The sequence below is a fragment of the Anopheles coustani genome, chromosome 3 (genome assembly GCF_943734705.1).
Source record: "Anopheles coustani chromosome 3, idAnoCousDA_361_x.2, whole genome shotgun sequence".
NCBI classification, from domain to species: Eukaryota; Metazoa; Arthropoda; class Insecta; order Diptera; family Culicidae; genus Anopheles; species Anopheles coustani.
Genome location: NC_071288.1, coordinates 87,738,378 through 87,753,122, shown reverse-complemented (window position 1 = coordinate 87,753,122; position 14,745 = coordinate 87,738,378). Strand labels below are relative to the sequence as shown.

General features: G+C 40.1%; 1 protein-coding gene across 1 annotated transcript; it reads right to left on the bottom strand.

Annotated features, from left to right (window-relative positions):
• Positions 1-1,353: 1,353 nt before the first annotated feature.
• LOC131268809 (putative lysozyme-like protein) lies at positions 1,354-13,558 on the bottom strand. Its single transcript, XM_058271092.1, has 4 exons — positions 13,187-13,558; positions 8,038-8,422; positions 2,367-2,702; positions 1,354-1,364 (listed from the first exon to the last, which is right to left on the bottom strand). The coding sequence occupies exons 1-4, from the start codon at positions 13,556-13,558 to the stop codon at positions 1,354-1,356; spliced, it is 1,104 nt and encodes a 367-aa protein (XP_058127075.1).
• Positions 13,559-14,745: the final 1,187 nt, after the last annotated feature.

The following is a 14,745-nucleotide window of genomic DNA, read 5'->3' as shown; positions in this document are numbered from 1 at the left end:
CCAGCTCTAAAAGAGAAGTGTTTCGATTTTGCTCTAAAGCAAACATCCACACGAATCCCCAATCTAATTTCGTCCTATCAATTCGACATCATGCAGGACGATTCATTTTTCGGTACATTTGCGTGTGACATTCCATTTAGATTCCCCTCTTGAGAATTTAGGTCGCAAGATTCTCCTTTGCTCATCGAAACCGAGCGTGCTTCAAGTGAACCCTTTGGAAGTGTTTTTTCAATCCTTTCCCAAAGTCTGGTCACTTACCACCGGGTGTGTGATCATCCACGGGTGGACCTTTCTTTCTTGAGAGACACTCGTAACATCACACCCAAACCGCCGCTCAATCATGTTGGAAAGAAACCAGCGCCGATGTCGCTTCAAAGTTGTCCACTTGAAAAATGGGTATGGAAAATCGATTGTTCGACCACCGAAAGACTTCGCTATCCGACGTGTTTTGTATCAGTGTTTGTAATGTACATTTTTTTTTGTATATGTTTTAAAATCTTCTCCGTCAGATTTACTTGAATTGTACCGTTGGTGTTAAATTTTTTTCAACCGTATTTTCTAGTTAATATTTGAACCATAAAATTGAGAAGCGTGTGTTTGATGGAAACGTGATTCGATCAAGAAAACCAGTCGCTAAGATTGATTTATGGTCAAGCTCCTAATATTTATGGTCGAGTTTATCTCGATTAAGTTTGTCAAATACCATGAAAAATTTGAAATATTTTCCTTAAAGAAAACCAAATCATCCCTCTTGACTAGTTGAGAATATGGTAAAGAGCCATCTGGATTCCGAAACATTTCGGATTCAACACATCAAAAACTCAACATGATCCGGACATACCAAATATGCCAAATACGGTACGGCCTCGTCGAGGTGAAATTCGATGACGGGACCAACCACAACGACTTCGAACTACTACCAGAGTATCTATTTTCACAGAATTTGAGTCTTATTTTACGCATCTGCAAAGTAAAACCATTTTTATTTGATGTAGGAAACAAATTCAAAGAAATTTCATGCAATGATTAGACCTTCACAAGCAACGTGAAACAAAAAGAAAGATGCTAAAGTGCTGCTTCAGCATTTAGCTTGATCACCTAACTTATCACACATTTGCCTAAGTGAAATTAATAAAAAAAGTAATCCTTTTATGATATTTAAAAATAAACACAATCCAACAGGAAAACAACTTTGGTGCGGGCAACATGTTACAATTTTACGGAAATAGAATCCACAAGAAATAAGAATTTGGCTGCCAGGTTGGTTTATATGCATATTTAATATAATAGACATTATTTCTTTCTCCGTATATCTTTTGTTGTCAGTGATATTAAAGAAAATTGGTCGGAATTTTACAGTTTATCTAAAAGAACACAAATTAGTGCTTTATTCGACTACCAGACTCAACACGCCAACTTCTGCACTTAAAAGAAACCCCAGAGCCGTTCGCGCCGCATGGCGGTTCTGTTCGAATCTACCTCCATAACTGCTGGGGCAGCTGACAGCGACGGTGTTGTGTTGTCATTCTAATCACAACATTATTTTCCTTGGTCTTTTTTACCATCTTTTTTACCATTCTTATCAAACAATTTCTTGATATTTTCATCGATGGTACGGCGTCGTTGGTTGTAGTGATTATCATGCACTCCATTGAGACCATCATTAAAATATCTCATCCACTCATTAGTGTTGGTAGATTGAATCATTGTTATTACTGCCTCAATTTCTTCACGCGATTCGGGTTTAATAGCTGACCTCAAACACTCAACCAGAGAATTCACTATTTGTTGTATGTTTCCAGAGTGGACGTTTCGGTTTTTTTGAATAAAATCCTTCAAGAAATTGTCGAGAGCGCGGCCTACGGTTCCAGCTGCGTTTACCGCTTTGTGCACTGACTCTGTCTCGCCAACCATGTTCATGAGTATGTTTTCAAGGTCGAGAATGAGCTTTTTAATCTCTTCCTGAGTCTTATTAGGATTACGCTGTCTGATTCTTTGACGGATTAAATCAAAGTTAAAATCGGTAACGGGAAAAACATGAGCATAGTGATACAATTCTGATTTATCTGTGATTTTACCAGGGCGAGCATCTTTGTACACACTTGTCCCAAATTTACATATATCCTTCATATTGAGACCTAACTCGTTACACAGCTTTTGTAAACGACCGATGCCATAGAAAAACATACGGGATCTATAGATTAAGTGACTTCTCGGTTGATAGGGTCCAACGTGAGGCAACCTCAAACCATGAATTAATGGGTTCGGTTTCTCCGCATAGTCAGGCACCCTAAAACGAATAAAGAATTGCTTCTCCGATGGATCTCTCAAATCAACGGCCTCGAGCCACGCTGTGGAAACTCTACGGTTTGAAGTTCGTTGTTGTTGCTTTTCGTTGTTGTTGTCTTCGTCTTCCGATTGATTATCCAATTCGTGATCAGTTTTCTTACGATCTCCATTTCCGTTCCCACCACCACCGTTACCGTTGCCGCCAGTACCGCTGCCGCAAGCACCGGTATCATCGGTCTCCCTTCGATTGCTTTGGCCAGTACCACTGTTGGTAGTACTACTTCTATTGCCATCACTTGTACTGCTGCTGCCACTTCCGTTGCTGCTGGTGTTCCCGCTGCTATTGCCACTTCTATTCGCTGCTAAAATTGCTGCAGATCCGACGGCCGCAACTCCGGCTTGAATAAGTGGCCCTGTCAGGGAAATCAGAGGCGCTGCAAATATCCCCATCTCGTGTTCCTGGAAAACCAGTAAGATTAGTTTTTATAAGCTGAGCGGAATATGAATGACCATTACAATTGTTGTTTTCTTTACAATTTACTATCGGTATTCTAAATAATTCTTCTTCTTCGTTTTCTTCTTGGCGTAACGACAATCTTGTTAATGGTAATGTCTGCCCATCAAGGACTTTCTAGACTGTTTTACCCTTTGTGTACGTGGGTAGTCAGTCCTCTCGCATAGCGGAGCGTCCGATCTTGGTTGCGACTAGTGTTGGGTAATGTGCGATTGTGCGCACTGTTCGCCTCTTACGTTAGTTTTTGGATAAGATAGTGATAAGCACGATATTATCAAAACAATATAAATATATATAAGGAAGATTAGATGGGGATCTATAAGGATTAAGGCAGTGCGGTAAACATACAACTGGATTGATAGGAATTAAAGTAGTGCATGATCCCCCCCCCACCCTTTTTTTTGTTGGTAGCATGATCCGCGTCAATTAACGAATGGAGGAGATTCGTGACAGACCCGTGAAAGATTCATGCTCTTGTGCGCACTGTGCGTGAAGTGCAGACAAGACAGATAAGACGAATTTTCCAGAAACGTGGTTGACAAATAAGGAGCTACCAACGCATTCCAATGGAGATTAGATTGATTAAAAATCCCCTAGAACTATCAACTGGTTACGCAGCTTAACCTCACTAACACGGTCAGGCAAAAATTCAAAAGTTGGAACACCGGAATCAAGATACGGCGGGATATACGTATAATGATGATCATTATGAAGAAAGATATAATGACGAAGAATGAGATAATAATGAAGTAAAGTAAAATTTATGATCATGATCCAAGATGATGCATCAAATATTTTTTAAAGGAAGCCTTTGAAGGAAGCCGAATGACATCAGAAGGTTAAATCGCCGGCTTACATATTTTAGTAACCCCTTTACGAGGATTTTCATATGATAGTAGTTTGGTGGTAGGGGAGGGGGGGGGGGGGTGGGGAGAAGGGAGGAGGGGCTGTGATATACAGAAGCTTCTTACGTTAGTTTTTGGATAAGATAGTGATAAGCACGATATTATTAAAGCGATATAAATATATATAAGGAAGGTTAGATCTCTATAAGGATTAGGGCAGTGCGGTCAACATACAGCCGGATTGATAGGAATTAGAGTAGTGCATGGCAAAATAGAGATAGTACGGTAGGAAGGTGTAGGTAGGGCAATTAGAAAAGGATGCGCAGGTGACCTCGTCCACGCTGGGGAAAAGTCCATATACTGTACCCACACAACACATATGCATGTAAATCGAATATCAACTTGAAATAATCGTACTTCTATGCAATATGATTGAATCGTAAATGATGCTAAAATAATGCCTATACGTACCAAAGTGGAGGCGCTAAGCGTACATTGTTCAAAATGTATATGTTTAGTCGTATATTTTCTAAGTCGGCATCATATACGACTTACGATATACATGAGCCGTACATTGCTCGTTCATCTATACGTATGCATAAAGAAAATCGTATTACATTCTTAATCGGCATCATATGCAACAAAAAATGTACATTGCTCGTACATTGTCTATGCATAATGCGATTCCGATTCGAAATATACTAATATGAGATTCAATTTATTCAACTTAATACGACTTCGTGTTGTGTGGGTATACCCTAGTGCATACTACCATATAGCCTAGTATACCCACACAACACATATGCATGTAAATCGAATATCAACTTGAAACTTTCTATGCAATATGATTGAATTGTAAATGATACAAAAATAATGCCTATACGTACAAAAGTGGAGGCGCTAACCGTACATTGTTCAAAATGTATATGTTTAGTCGTATATTTTCTAAGTCGGTATCATATACGACTATACATCAGCCGTACATTGCTCGTTCATCTATACGTATGCATAAAGAAAGTCGTATTGCATTCTTAATCGGCATCATATGCAACAAAGAATATACATTGCTCGTACATTGTCTATGCATAATGCGATTCCGATTCGAAATAAGCTAATATGAGATTCAATTTATTCAATTTAATACGACTTCGATCGGTATTACGAACGGCTGACCACCGATCTATAATATACCGTCTTTCGGTTACACAAACTCTCTTCGGAGAGAGGCCTTGTCCCACTAGGGGATGTCGTGCCACATAAAAAAAAAAAAAAAAAATACGACTTCGTGTTGTGTGGGTATACTAGTTTGCTACTTCTTCTTCTTGGCGTAACGACTTCTTGATCATGCCTGCCCGTTAAGGGCTTACGAGACTTGTTTCCCTGTGACAGGGGAGGGTCCGGTCTCGGTTGGGATTCGAACCCACGCCGTATAGGTGCTGAGCCTCATCGCTCATGGACCGATTTTCTAACCCGGCGCTACCGCTCGGCTGTCACTGACCCCCTATGCGGACCCCTAGTACGCTACTAGATGTTCTGTTTTTCGAGAATGCTAGTTTGAAATCACTATTTTCCTATTCACTCTACAGTCGCAGTTATACAGTTATACATAGTGTATGTAAGACATATCTCCCGCTCCCAACCCCTTGTATTAAACTTCAATGCAAGTTAATGGACAAACAAGGCTCGTGAGGTAAGTTATGATCGTGCTGCCTCACATCAAAGAAAGAAAACCACGAGTTATAAATTTCAAAAGGTAGTAAAGCTAAAGCAACAACGATGTTTCAGCGTAGGTTAATTTTGTCTTTATCAAATACATTGATACAAGAGCATTAAAATGCAAAATTAACAGATTATGGGTTGTTGCAAGTTTATTTTCCGAATAATTAATTCCTTAAATGACCCTCATCGCAATAGTATTAGGGAACAGGTTTCATGGAACGAATACAAGATCACAAGCACAATAATTTACTTGAACCTTATCGGAAACAATATATATTCTAATGTGACAAATTTGACTTGTACATATTTTTCCATTTAATCACACTAATATTGGGTAAAATTAATAGCTCCTTTTAATCAGTGCAGATAAAAGAACATAAAACAAGCGAAAGAAACATGTTACGGCAGATGACTGCTTTACGTTATTATCACCTATTGGATATATTACCTTTTTCTTGCTGGACACACTATTAACAATGCAGCAGCTTCCTACCAGCTTGCTATATCACGTAGTTCTCTCAACGTAGTACACTGAATAGGTTTAAGCGCGTTCCTGCAAGCAACGTGATTCACAAACGAAGCGTTCCTTCCAACAGCCGGTTAGCGACTGACTTAAAATGTCCTCTAACGGTGAAATTGCGCTCTTGGCGACATACGCTTGCCTTTTGGCACTTCGCATAGACGTCATCAGGGCTGTGCACACGTGGTGTGCGCGTTCTTCGGGCGCGGTTAACGCGCAGACGAAGTGTGCGGATAAGCGACGGCAAAATCCGACATAACTCCTGCTTAGAGAGTGAACAGCAATATACTGCTTCCTTTGCAACCGTACAGAAAGCAAGGTAAATTTGGGATATTTACACATATGACCGTGAACAGCGCTGAGCAGCCGTGAGATAGCCCGGGTCGTCTTATCGATGCTTATTTCTCACTCATCCTACTCACTGCTCGACTGCTTTGAACTGCATGAATATTTAAGCCCCCATTTAAGTATACCATTCACCTTTCTCACCCTCTATCTTGCATCGTTCCCGTAAGCAGACCAGTATGTTTCTCTGTTTTGCCATCAAAAATGTTTAGATATGATGAGGACGCAGCAATCACCGAAGCCATGAGGTCGGGCCGCTAGCCCCTGGACCATCGCCAACGCATAGCCAAGGTAGTGGCGCCGACCAGCCCAACCAGCGGGTGGCAGCAACCACAACAGGACAACTCCAGCAGTTTCAACTCAAATTCTTTGCGCAAGTTTCGAGCAGTTCGCAGCGTTAAGCACAACAATATTTTTTTCATTTGAAATCGTGAAAATCCAGGAGGTCTTATAGCAACTGGGCAGAGTGTATATGCAGCGCCCATACGTATTGTAAGAATTTTTATATCCTTTTGATACACTAGAAACGTGGAATAAATAGAAAGTTTCATAAACCCTACAGCATTTTACCTAACCTTTTGCTGATATTCAGAAATAAACACAAACTAACATGAAAAACCCCTTTTGATTGATACCATAGCGAACAACATGTTACAAATTTATTATTGAATTATTAAATTGAACAATGTTGGAAGTAAGGTTGGATTATATGCATATTTTATATTATTGATATTGTTTGTTTCTCCGTGTATCTTTTGTTGTCAGTGATATTAAAGAAAATTGGTCGGAATTTTACAGTTTATCTAAAAGAACACAAATTAGTGCTTTATTCGACTACCAGACTCAAAACGTCAACTTCTGCATTTAAAAGAAACCCCAGAGCCGTTCGCGCCGCATGGCGGTACTGTTCGAATCTACCGCCATAAATGCTGGGGCAGCTGACAGCGACGGTGCTGTGTTGTCATTCTAATAACAACATTATTTTCCTTGGTCTTTTTTTCCATCATTTTTACCATTCTTATCATACAATTTCTTGATATTTCCATCGATGGTACGACGTGTTTGGTTGAAGTGATTATCATGCACTCCATTGAGACCATCATTGAAATATCTCATCCACTCATTAGTGTTGGTAGATTGAATCATTGTTATTGCTGCCTCAATTTCTTCACGCGATTCAGGTTTAATAGCTGACCTCAAACACTCAACCATAGAATTCACTATTTGTTGTATGTTTCCAGAGTTGACGTTTCGGTTTTCTTGAATAAAATCCCTCAAAAAATTATCGAGAGCTCGGCCTACGGTCCCAGCTTCATTGAATGCCTTGTGTATTGACTGTGTCACGCCAACCATGTTCATGAGTATGTTTTCGAGGCCGAGAGTGAGCTCTTTAATTTGTTCCTGAGTCTTATTAGGATTAAGCTGTATTATTCTTTGACGGATTAAATCAAAGTTAAAATCGGTAACGGGAAAAACATGAGCATAGTGATACAATTCCGATTTATCTGTGATTTTACCAGGGCGAGCATCTTTGTACACACTTGTACCAAATTTACATATATCCTTCATATTGAGACCTAACTCGTTACATAACTTTTGTAAACGACCGATGCCATAGAAAAATATACGGGATCTATATACCAAGTGACTTCTCGGTTGATAGGGTCCAACGTGAGGCACCCACAAACCATGATTTAATGGGTTCCGCTCTTCCACACCGTCAGGCACCCTAAAATGAATAAAGAATTGCTCCTCCGATGGATCTCTCAAATCAACGGCCTCGCGCCACGCTGTGGAAACTCTACGGTTTGAAGTTCGTTGTTGTTGCTTTTCGTTGTTGTTTTCTTCGTCTTCCGATTGGATATCCATTTCGTGATCAGTTTTCTTACGATCTCCATTTCCGTTCCCACCACCACCGTTACCGTTGCCGCCCGCGCCGGTATGCTCGGTTTCCCTTTGATTGCTTTGGCTAGTGCCTCCGTTGTTAGTACTACTTCTATTGGCATCACTTGTACTGCTGCTGCCATTTCCGTTGCTGCTGGTATGTCCGCTGCTACCGCCACTTCCGCTGCTATTGCCACTTCCATGCGCTACTAAAATTGCTGCAGATCCGACGAGTGCAACTCCTGCTTGAATAAGTGGCCATGCCAGCGGAATCAGAGGTGCTAAAAATATCCCCATCTCGTGTTCCTGGAAAATCAGTAAGACTAGTTTTAATAAGCTAAGTAGGATATGAATGACCAGCATATTTGATGTTTTCTTTAAAATTTACAATCGATATTATAAATAATTCTTCTTTATCTTCTTGGCGTAACAACAATCTAGTTAATGGTAATGTCTGCCCATCAAGGGCTTGCTAGACTCTCTTCCCCTTTGTGTACGTGGGTAGTCTGTGCGCCCAAAAAGGTGTGTTTTGCGTACAATTGCACATTACCCAACATTAAGAAGTCCTCCCCCTTCCCTCCTTTTTTTTTTGTTGGTCGCAAGATCCGCGTCAATGAACAAATGGAGAAGATTCGTGACAGACCCGTGAAAGATTCATGCTCTTGAAGAGCGCACTGTGCATAAAGAGCGCACAGCACACTGATTTTTGGTGCTTTACCCAACACTAGTTGCGACTCGAACCAACGCCATCTAAGTGGTAAGTCCCAGCGCATATGGGCCGATTTTCTAACCGGCGTTACGCTCTCCTGGTGGACCATCATCACACAACAATTAGAGAATAATGATAAGAAGCTTCCGCACATGTATGTTTAGTATGTTTGTTTCCGCGTCCCGCTTACGCACTTACCAACGGTGAATGTTGAGACATTTGTATAAGTAGGATATATTGAAGTAGCACTAACGGCACATATCTTTATTTGATTTACTACAAAACTTATTCATTGAATTGTGATGAGGCTGAAGGTCAAAGCCTCTATAAGCAAAATTGAAAAAAAAAACTTTTGCTAGAGTCTTGTGTCCCAATTCTCCCTTGCTTCCTCGTCGGAGTTGCGGCTATGGGCTTAGAGAAAATTGAATTGTTTATTGCCTGGTCTTTTCATTTGTTGTTCCAGAGAGGAACTTGGGAAGGACACCGGTGCGTGAAAAGTTATGTGGCCTGGAGCCACTTTAGTGCTCAGCCAAAGGGCTTCATATCATGCAGTGGACCTGCAGACACACGGCCAACCAAGGAGCCTTCACCTTGACTAAGAGACCCTGCCACCGTGGACCGTGGGTGCGAGGGAAACTGCGATTGCAATCGCCAGCGGGGGAGATGCCAGCTGAAAAATTAGAGTTTAAAAAACTCATAGACAGGTCTTGAGGAGGGTGATGATAATTAATTTTAGCTAGTGACTAAATTGGTGGCCTGACCACGCCGCATAATTCCAACTTGCAGTCAGTCAGAACTAAATCTAGAAAGCGAACATTAACATTGTCTTAAGCATTAGTTTGGAACAAACAAAAAATGTCGAACATGTTCAAAAACTGCACATATCAAAACAGATAAGACGAAAGTTCCAGAAACGTGGCCGACAACTAAGGAGCTACCAATGGCTACCATTCCAATGGAGATTAGATTGATTGAAAATCCCCCAAAACTAGCAACTTATCATTACTTCACATACGCAGCCTCAATTAACCTCATTAACACAGTCAAGCAAACATTCTAACGTTGGAGCGTCGGACGCAAGATATGGCGTGATATGTGGTACACAACACCAAAAAATATTTTAAACTCAACAGTGCTGATCTCCTCCCATATGATGATGATAAAATTGTCGTTAACAATGATGAAGCTTCGTTTAACATTTACATTTAAAAAATATACAAATGTTCATCGGTAATACGAAAAAAGTTAACCAAGTTAATTGAATGAAGCAAAGTTCATTGTAAAGCTACATCTTTTAAGTACTTTTAAAAAATATTCGGACGGCCAGTAAAGTGGCCTTACGGTCCTTGGCCTAAACTTTAGCCATTGGAATTAGTCCTACCTATAAGTTTTAAAAAAAAAAATTTCGATTGGTTGTAGTTGAGAAGCATAAGGAGGGTTAGCAGTGTGGAGTATTTCAGTTATATTTGACCCGTTTAACTCCTCTCCCTTCACTGAATCGTACTTGTAAAAAATCTTTGGTCACGTGGTCCGTGATAAAGCTGGATGTTTTAACACACTATCAAACGTAGATGGTTTAAAGTTTTGGCCACGGCGTATTCAAGAGGCTGTGCGGTTAAGATAGAGGAGGAAGGAACGTAGGGCAATGAGAAAAGGATGCGCACCTGACTACGCCCACGCCGGGGAAAAGTCTATAGACTATATATACTAGTGTATACTATTGTATATACTACTGTGTACTAGTATGCTAGTAGTGTATACTAGTATATAACAAATATGTATGCTAGAATGAAAGAATAAAATAATACGCAGAAAAATTCCGAGTTCGCATAGGTCGATCGAGCAATAAATCGTATAGTCTGGTGCGTGCAAGATGTTCGGATTCTTGAGAATGCTATTTCGATACCACTATTTTCTTATTCACTCTCACAGTCACAGTTGTATATAAAACATATCTCCCGCTCCCAACCACTTTTGAATTTCAATGAAAGGTAATGGGCAAACAAGGCGCGTGAGGTAAGTTATGATCGTGCTGCCTCACATCAAATAAAAAAAAACCACGAGTTATAAATAGCAAAAAGTAGTTAAGCTAAATAAACAACGATGTTTCAGGGTAGGTAAATTTTTTTTTATGAAATACATTGATACAGGGGAAATACAAGGCATAATTACCAGATTACGGGTTGTTGCAATAAATAATAATTAATTCCTTAAACGACCCACACTAGACAATCGGTTTCTGAGAATTCGTGTCGGTAGCTATGTATCATCCGCAGGATCATCATGAGAGTCCACGTGAGCCGAGCGGTTACGATAGTTATAAAATTGGCCCATGAGCGCTGGGGCTTCACCCTCTTGACTGCGTGGGCTCCAATCCTAACCGAGACAGGACTCTTCCCTGTACAGGACTACTGACTATCCGCATGCACAAAATGGAAGAGTCAAAATGAAGAAAAAGATCTGTATAATTTTCTATTTTCCTCATCGCAATAGTATTAGGGAACAGATTTCATGGGACGAATAGCGAGATCACACGCACAGACATTTACTTAAGCTTTACCGGCAACACTATATATTCTAATGTTACAAATTTGACTTGTACATATTTTTACATTTAATCACACTAATATTGGGTAAAATTAATAGCTCCTTTCAATCAGTGCAGATAAGAGAACATAAAACAAGCGATAGAAACATGTAACAGCAGATGACAGCTTTAAGTTATTATCACCTATCGGCTATATTACCTTTTTCTTACAGGACACACTATAAACAATGCTGCAGCTACTTACCAGCTAGCTTTATCACGTAGTTCTCTTGCACAAGAATTGCGATACACTGAATAGGTTTAAGCGAGTTCCTGCAAGCTACGTGATTCGCAAACGAAGCGTTTCTTCCAACAGCCGGTTAGCGACTGACTTAAAATGTCCTCTATCGGTGAAATTGCGCTCTTGGCGACATTCGCTTGCCTTTTGGCACTTCGCATAGACGTCATCAGGGGTGTGCACACGTCGTGTGCGCGTTTTTCGTGCGCGGCTAACGCGCTGACGAAGTGTGCGGATAAGCGTCGGCAAAATCCGACATAACTCCTGCTAAGAGAGTGAACAGCAATATACTGCTTAATTTGCAACCGTATAGGAAGCAAGGTAATTTTGGAATATTTACGCATAATTTCTTACAAGTACCATACAACCCTAGATACGCACCTTTAGTTTTTCTTAAATGTTTTTATCATGAAGGAAATTTAATCTCTTTGATTGCTGTTCTCTTATGAAGAGCTACAATGTCGGACATAAGTTTTGAACGTGGAATAAATAGAAAGTTTCATAAACCCTACAGCATTTTACCTAACCCTTTGGTGATATTCAGAAATAAACACAAGCAAACATGAAAAACACCTTTTGATTGATACCATTGCGAACAACATGTTACAAATTTATTATTAAATTATTAAATTGGAAAATGTTGGAAGTAAGGTTAGATTATATGCATATTTTATATTACTGGTATTCTTTGTTTCTCCGTGTATCATTATTTTTCTAATCCTTTTTCCCATTTTTTTTACTGTCCTTACCAAGGTTTTTGCTATCCTTACAACTTTCCTTGATATTTCCATCGATAGTACGGCGTGTTTGGTTGTAGTGATCATCATGCACTCCATTGAGACCATCGTTAAAAAGATTCTGCCACTCACTAGCGCTGGTAGATTGGATAATTCTTATTGTTTCCTCAATTTCTTCCTGCGATTCGGGTTTAATAGCTTGTCTCAAACAATCAACCAGAGAATTCACTACTTGTTGTATGTTTCCAGAGTTGACGTTTCGGTTTTCTTGAATAAAATCCCTCAAAAAATTATCGAGATCTCGGCCTACGGTCCCAGCTGCATTGAAAGCTCTGTGCACGTAATCTGTCTGCCCAACCATGTTCTTGAGTATGTTTTCAAGCACATTAATTTGTTCCTGAGACATATTATACTGTCTCATTCTCGCACGAATTAATTCAAAGTTAAAATCGGTAACGGGAAATACATGAGCAGCGTGAACGTGAGGTGCTTGATTTAGTCTACCAGGGCGAGCATCTTTGTACACACTTGTCCCAAATTTACATATATCCTTCAGATGGAGACCTAACTCGTTACACAGCTTTTGTAGACGACCGATGCCATAGAAAAACATACGCGATCTATATATTAAGCGTTGTCTCGGAAAGAAGATTCCATCGTTTAAACGATAATAGTATGGCACCTTTAAACGAATAAAGTATTTCTCCTCCGATGGATCTCTTGGGGGAAGAACCGGTGGCTTTGGGTAATCTACAGGCTCAAGCCACGCAGTGCAAACTTTACGTTTTGAAGTTCGTACTTGCTGCGTTTGGTTTTCATTGTTGTTTTCTTCGTCTTCCAATTGATTATCCATTTCGTGATCAGTTTTCCTACGATCTCCATTTCCGTTCCCACCACCACCGTTTCCGTTGCCGCCCGCGCCGGTATGCTCGGTTTCCCTTCGATTGCTTTGGCTAGTACCACCGTTGTTAGTACTACTTCTATTGGCATCACTTGTACTGCTGCTTCCATTGCCGTTGCTCCTGGTATGTCCGCTGCTACCGCCACTTCCACTGCTATTGTCACTGACACTATCGACTATCAGTTCAGCAACAGCTATACCGGCTCGAATCGGAGCAGTGACGACTTTTGCAGTAGTTTCCACAACTGCTACAGTAGCAGAAGCCACCATCCCAGGTAAAGGTGAATGTGCTATTAAAATTGCTGCAGATCCGACGACTGCAACTCCGGCTTGAATAATCGGCCATGTCAGTGGAATCAGAGGCGCTGCAAATATCCCCATCTCGTGTTCCTGGAAAATCAGTAAGATCAGTTTTAATGAGCAGATCGAGATACGAATCAGAAGAATTTAAGTAGTTTTCTTTACAATATACAATCGATATCATGCTTGCTGCTATATTTAAAACTTTGGAAAAAGAAAGATTTAATACAGTTTTGAGCATTATTTGTATATTTTGAAGTGAGCGGGGCGATACTTTTCTATGCAAATATATCCATATTAAACTGTTCTGAATACCCCTCTCCTTGGGTAAAATCATTACACTTATTACTGTAGTATAAGTTAGGATTCATTAAAACTGTGTTTAGATAGTTCAGTTCCATAATTCACTCATTTTCATATTCTCTATCAAATTTCATTCCAAAGGCAATTCACAAACATCTCATGCATTTGATAAGCAACGAAACTTTTTGGCAAAATAATCTCAACATTTTACAAATATGAACAAATATGGCCATAAATACTGGGGCCTTCGACAGCTGCTGCCAGCAGCTGTTTATTTATTCTGTTTATATTATCATCCGCCTGTGATCCCATCCGTATGATGCGAACTGATCCCATGTACAAGAGAATTGACTATCGACTTACGCACAGGGAGAAAAGTTTAGTAAACCCTTAATGAGCTGGCAGAACCGAAAACGGTTGCTGCGCAAAAGCAGAAGAATAAAACGAATTTAATAATGCGAAAGAAAGGAGAAACCAATGCGCAGAAAAATTCCGAGTCCGCATAGGTCGATCGAGCAATAAATCGGGTAAAGCGGTGCGAGCAAGATTTTATGATTCTTGAGAATGCTATTTCGATATTATTTCGATACACTATTTTCTTATTCACTCTCACATTGGCAATGGTATATAAGACATATCTCCCGCTCCCACCCACCTGTACTAACAAGACGCGTGAGGTAAGTTATGATCGTGGTGACTCACTGAAACGAAACCAAAACACTGTTTGTAGTGTTGTATTAGAGACAGCAAAAGGAAGTAATGCTAAACGAACAACAACGCGTAGGGAAAACCCAACACATTATAGATTGCTGATTGTTTGTGCATGCTTGTTGACAGTGCAAACAGTTCTTTAA

What these genes read in the sequence shown, in the direction of transcription:
- LOC131268809 (XM_058271092.1), bottom strand. Translation starts at nt 13,558, where the DNA reads ATGGTGGCTTCTGCTACTGTAGCAGTTGTGGAAACTACTGCAAAAGTC. An exon ending in ATGAAAACCAAACGCAGCAA is followed by an intron (nt 8,423 to 13,186) that starts GTACGAACTTCA and finishes CTGATTTTCCAG; the next exon opens with GAACACGAGATGGGGATATT. An exon ending in ACAACAACGAACTTCAAACC is followed by an intron (nt 2,703 to 8,037) that starts GTAGAGTTTCCA and finishes TTTCCCTGACAG; the next exon opens with GGCCACTTATTCAAGCCGGA.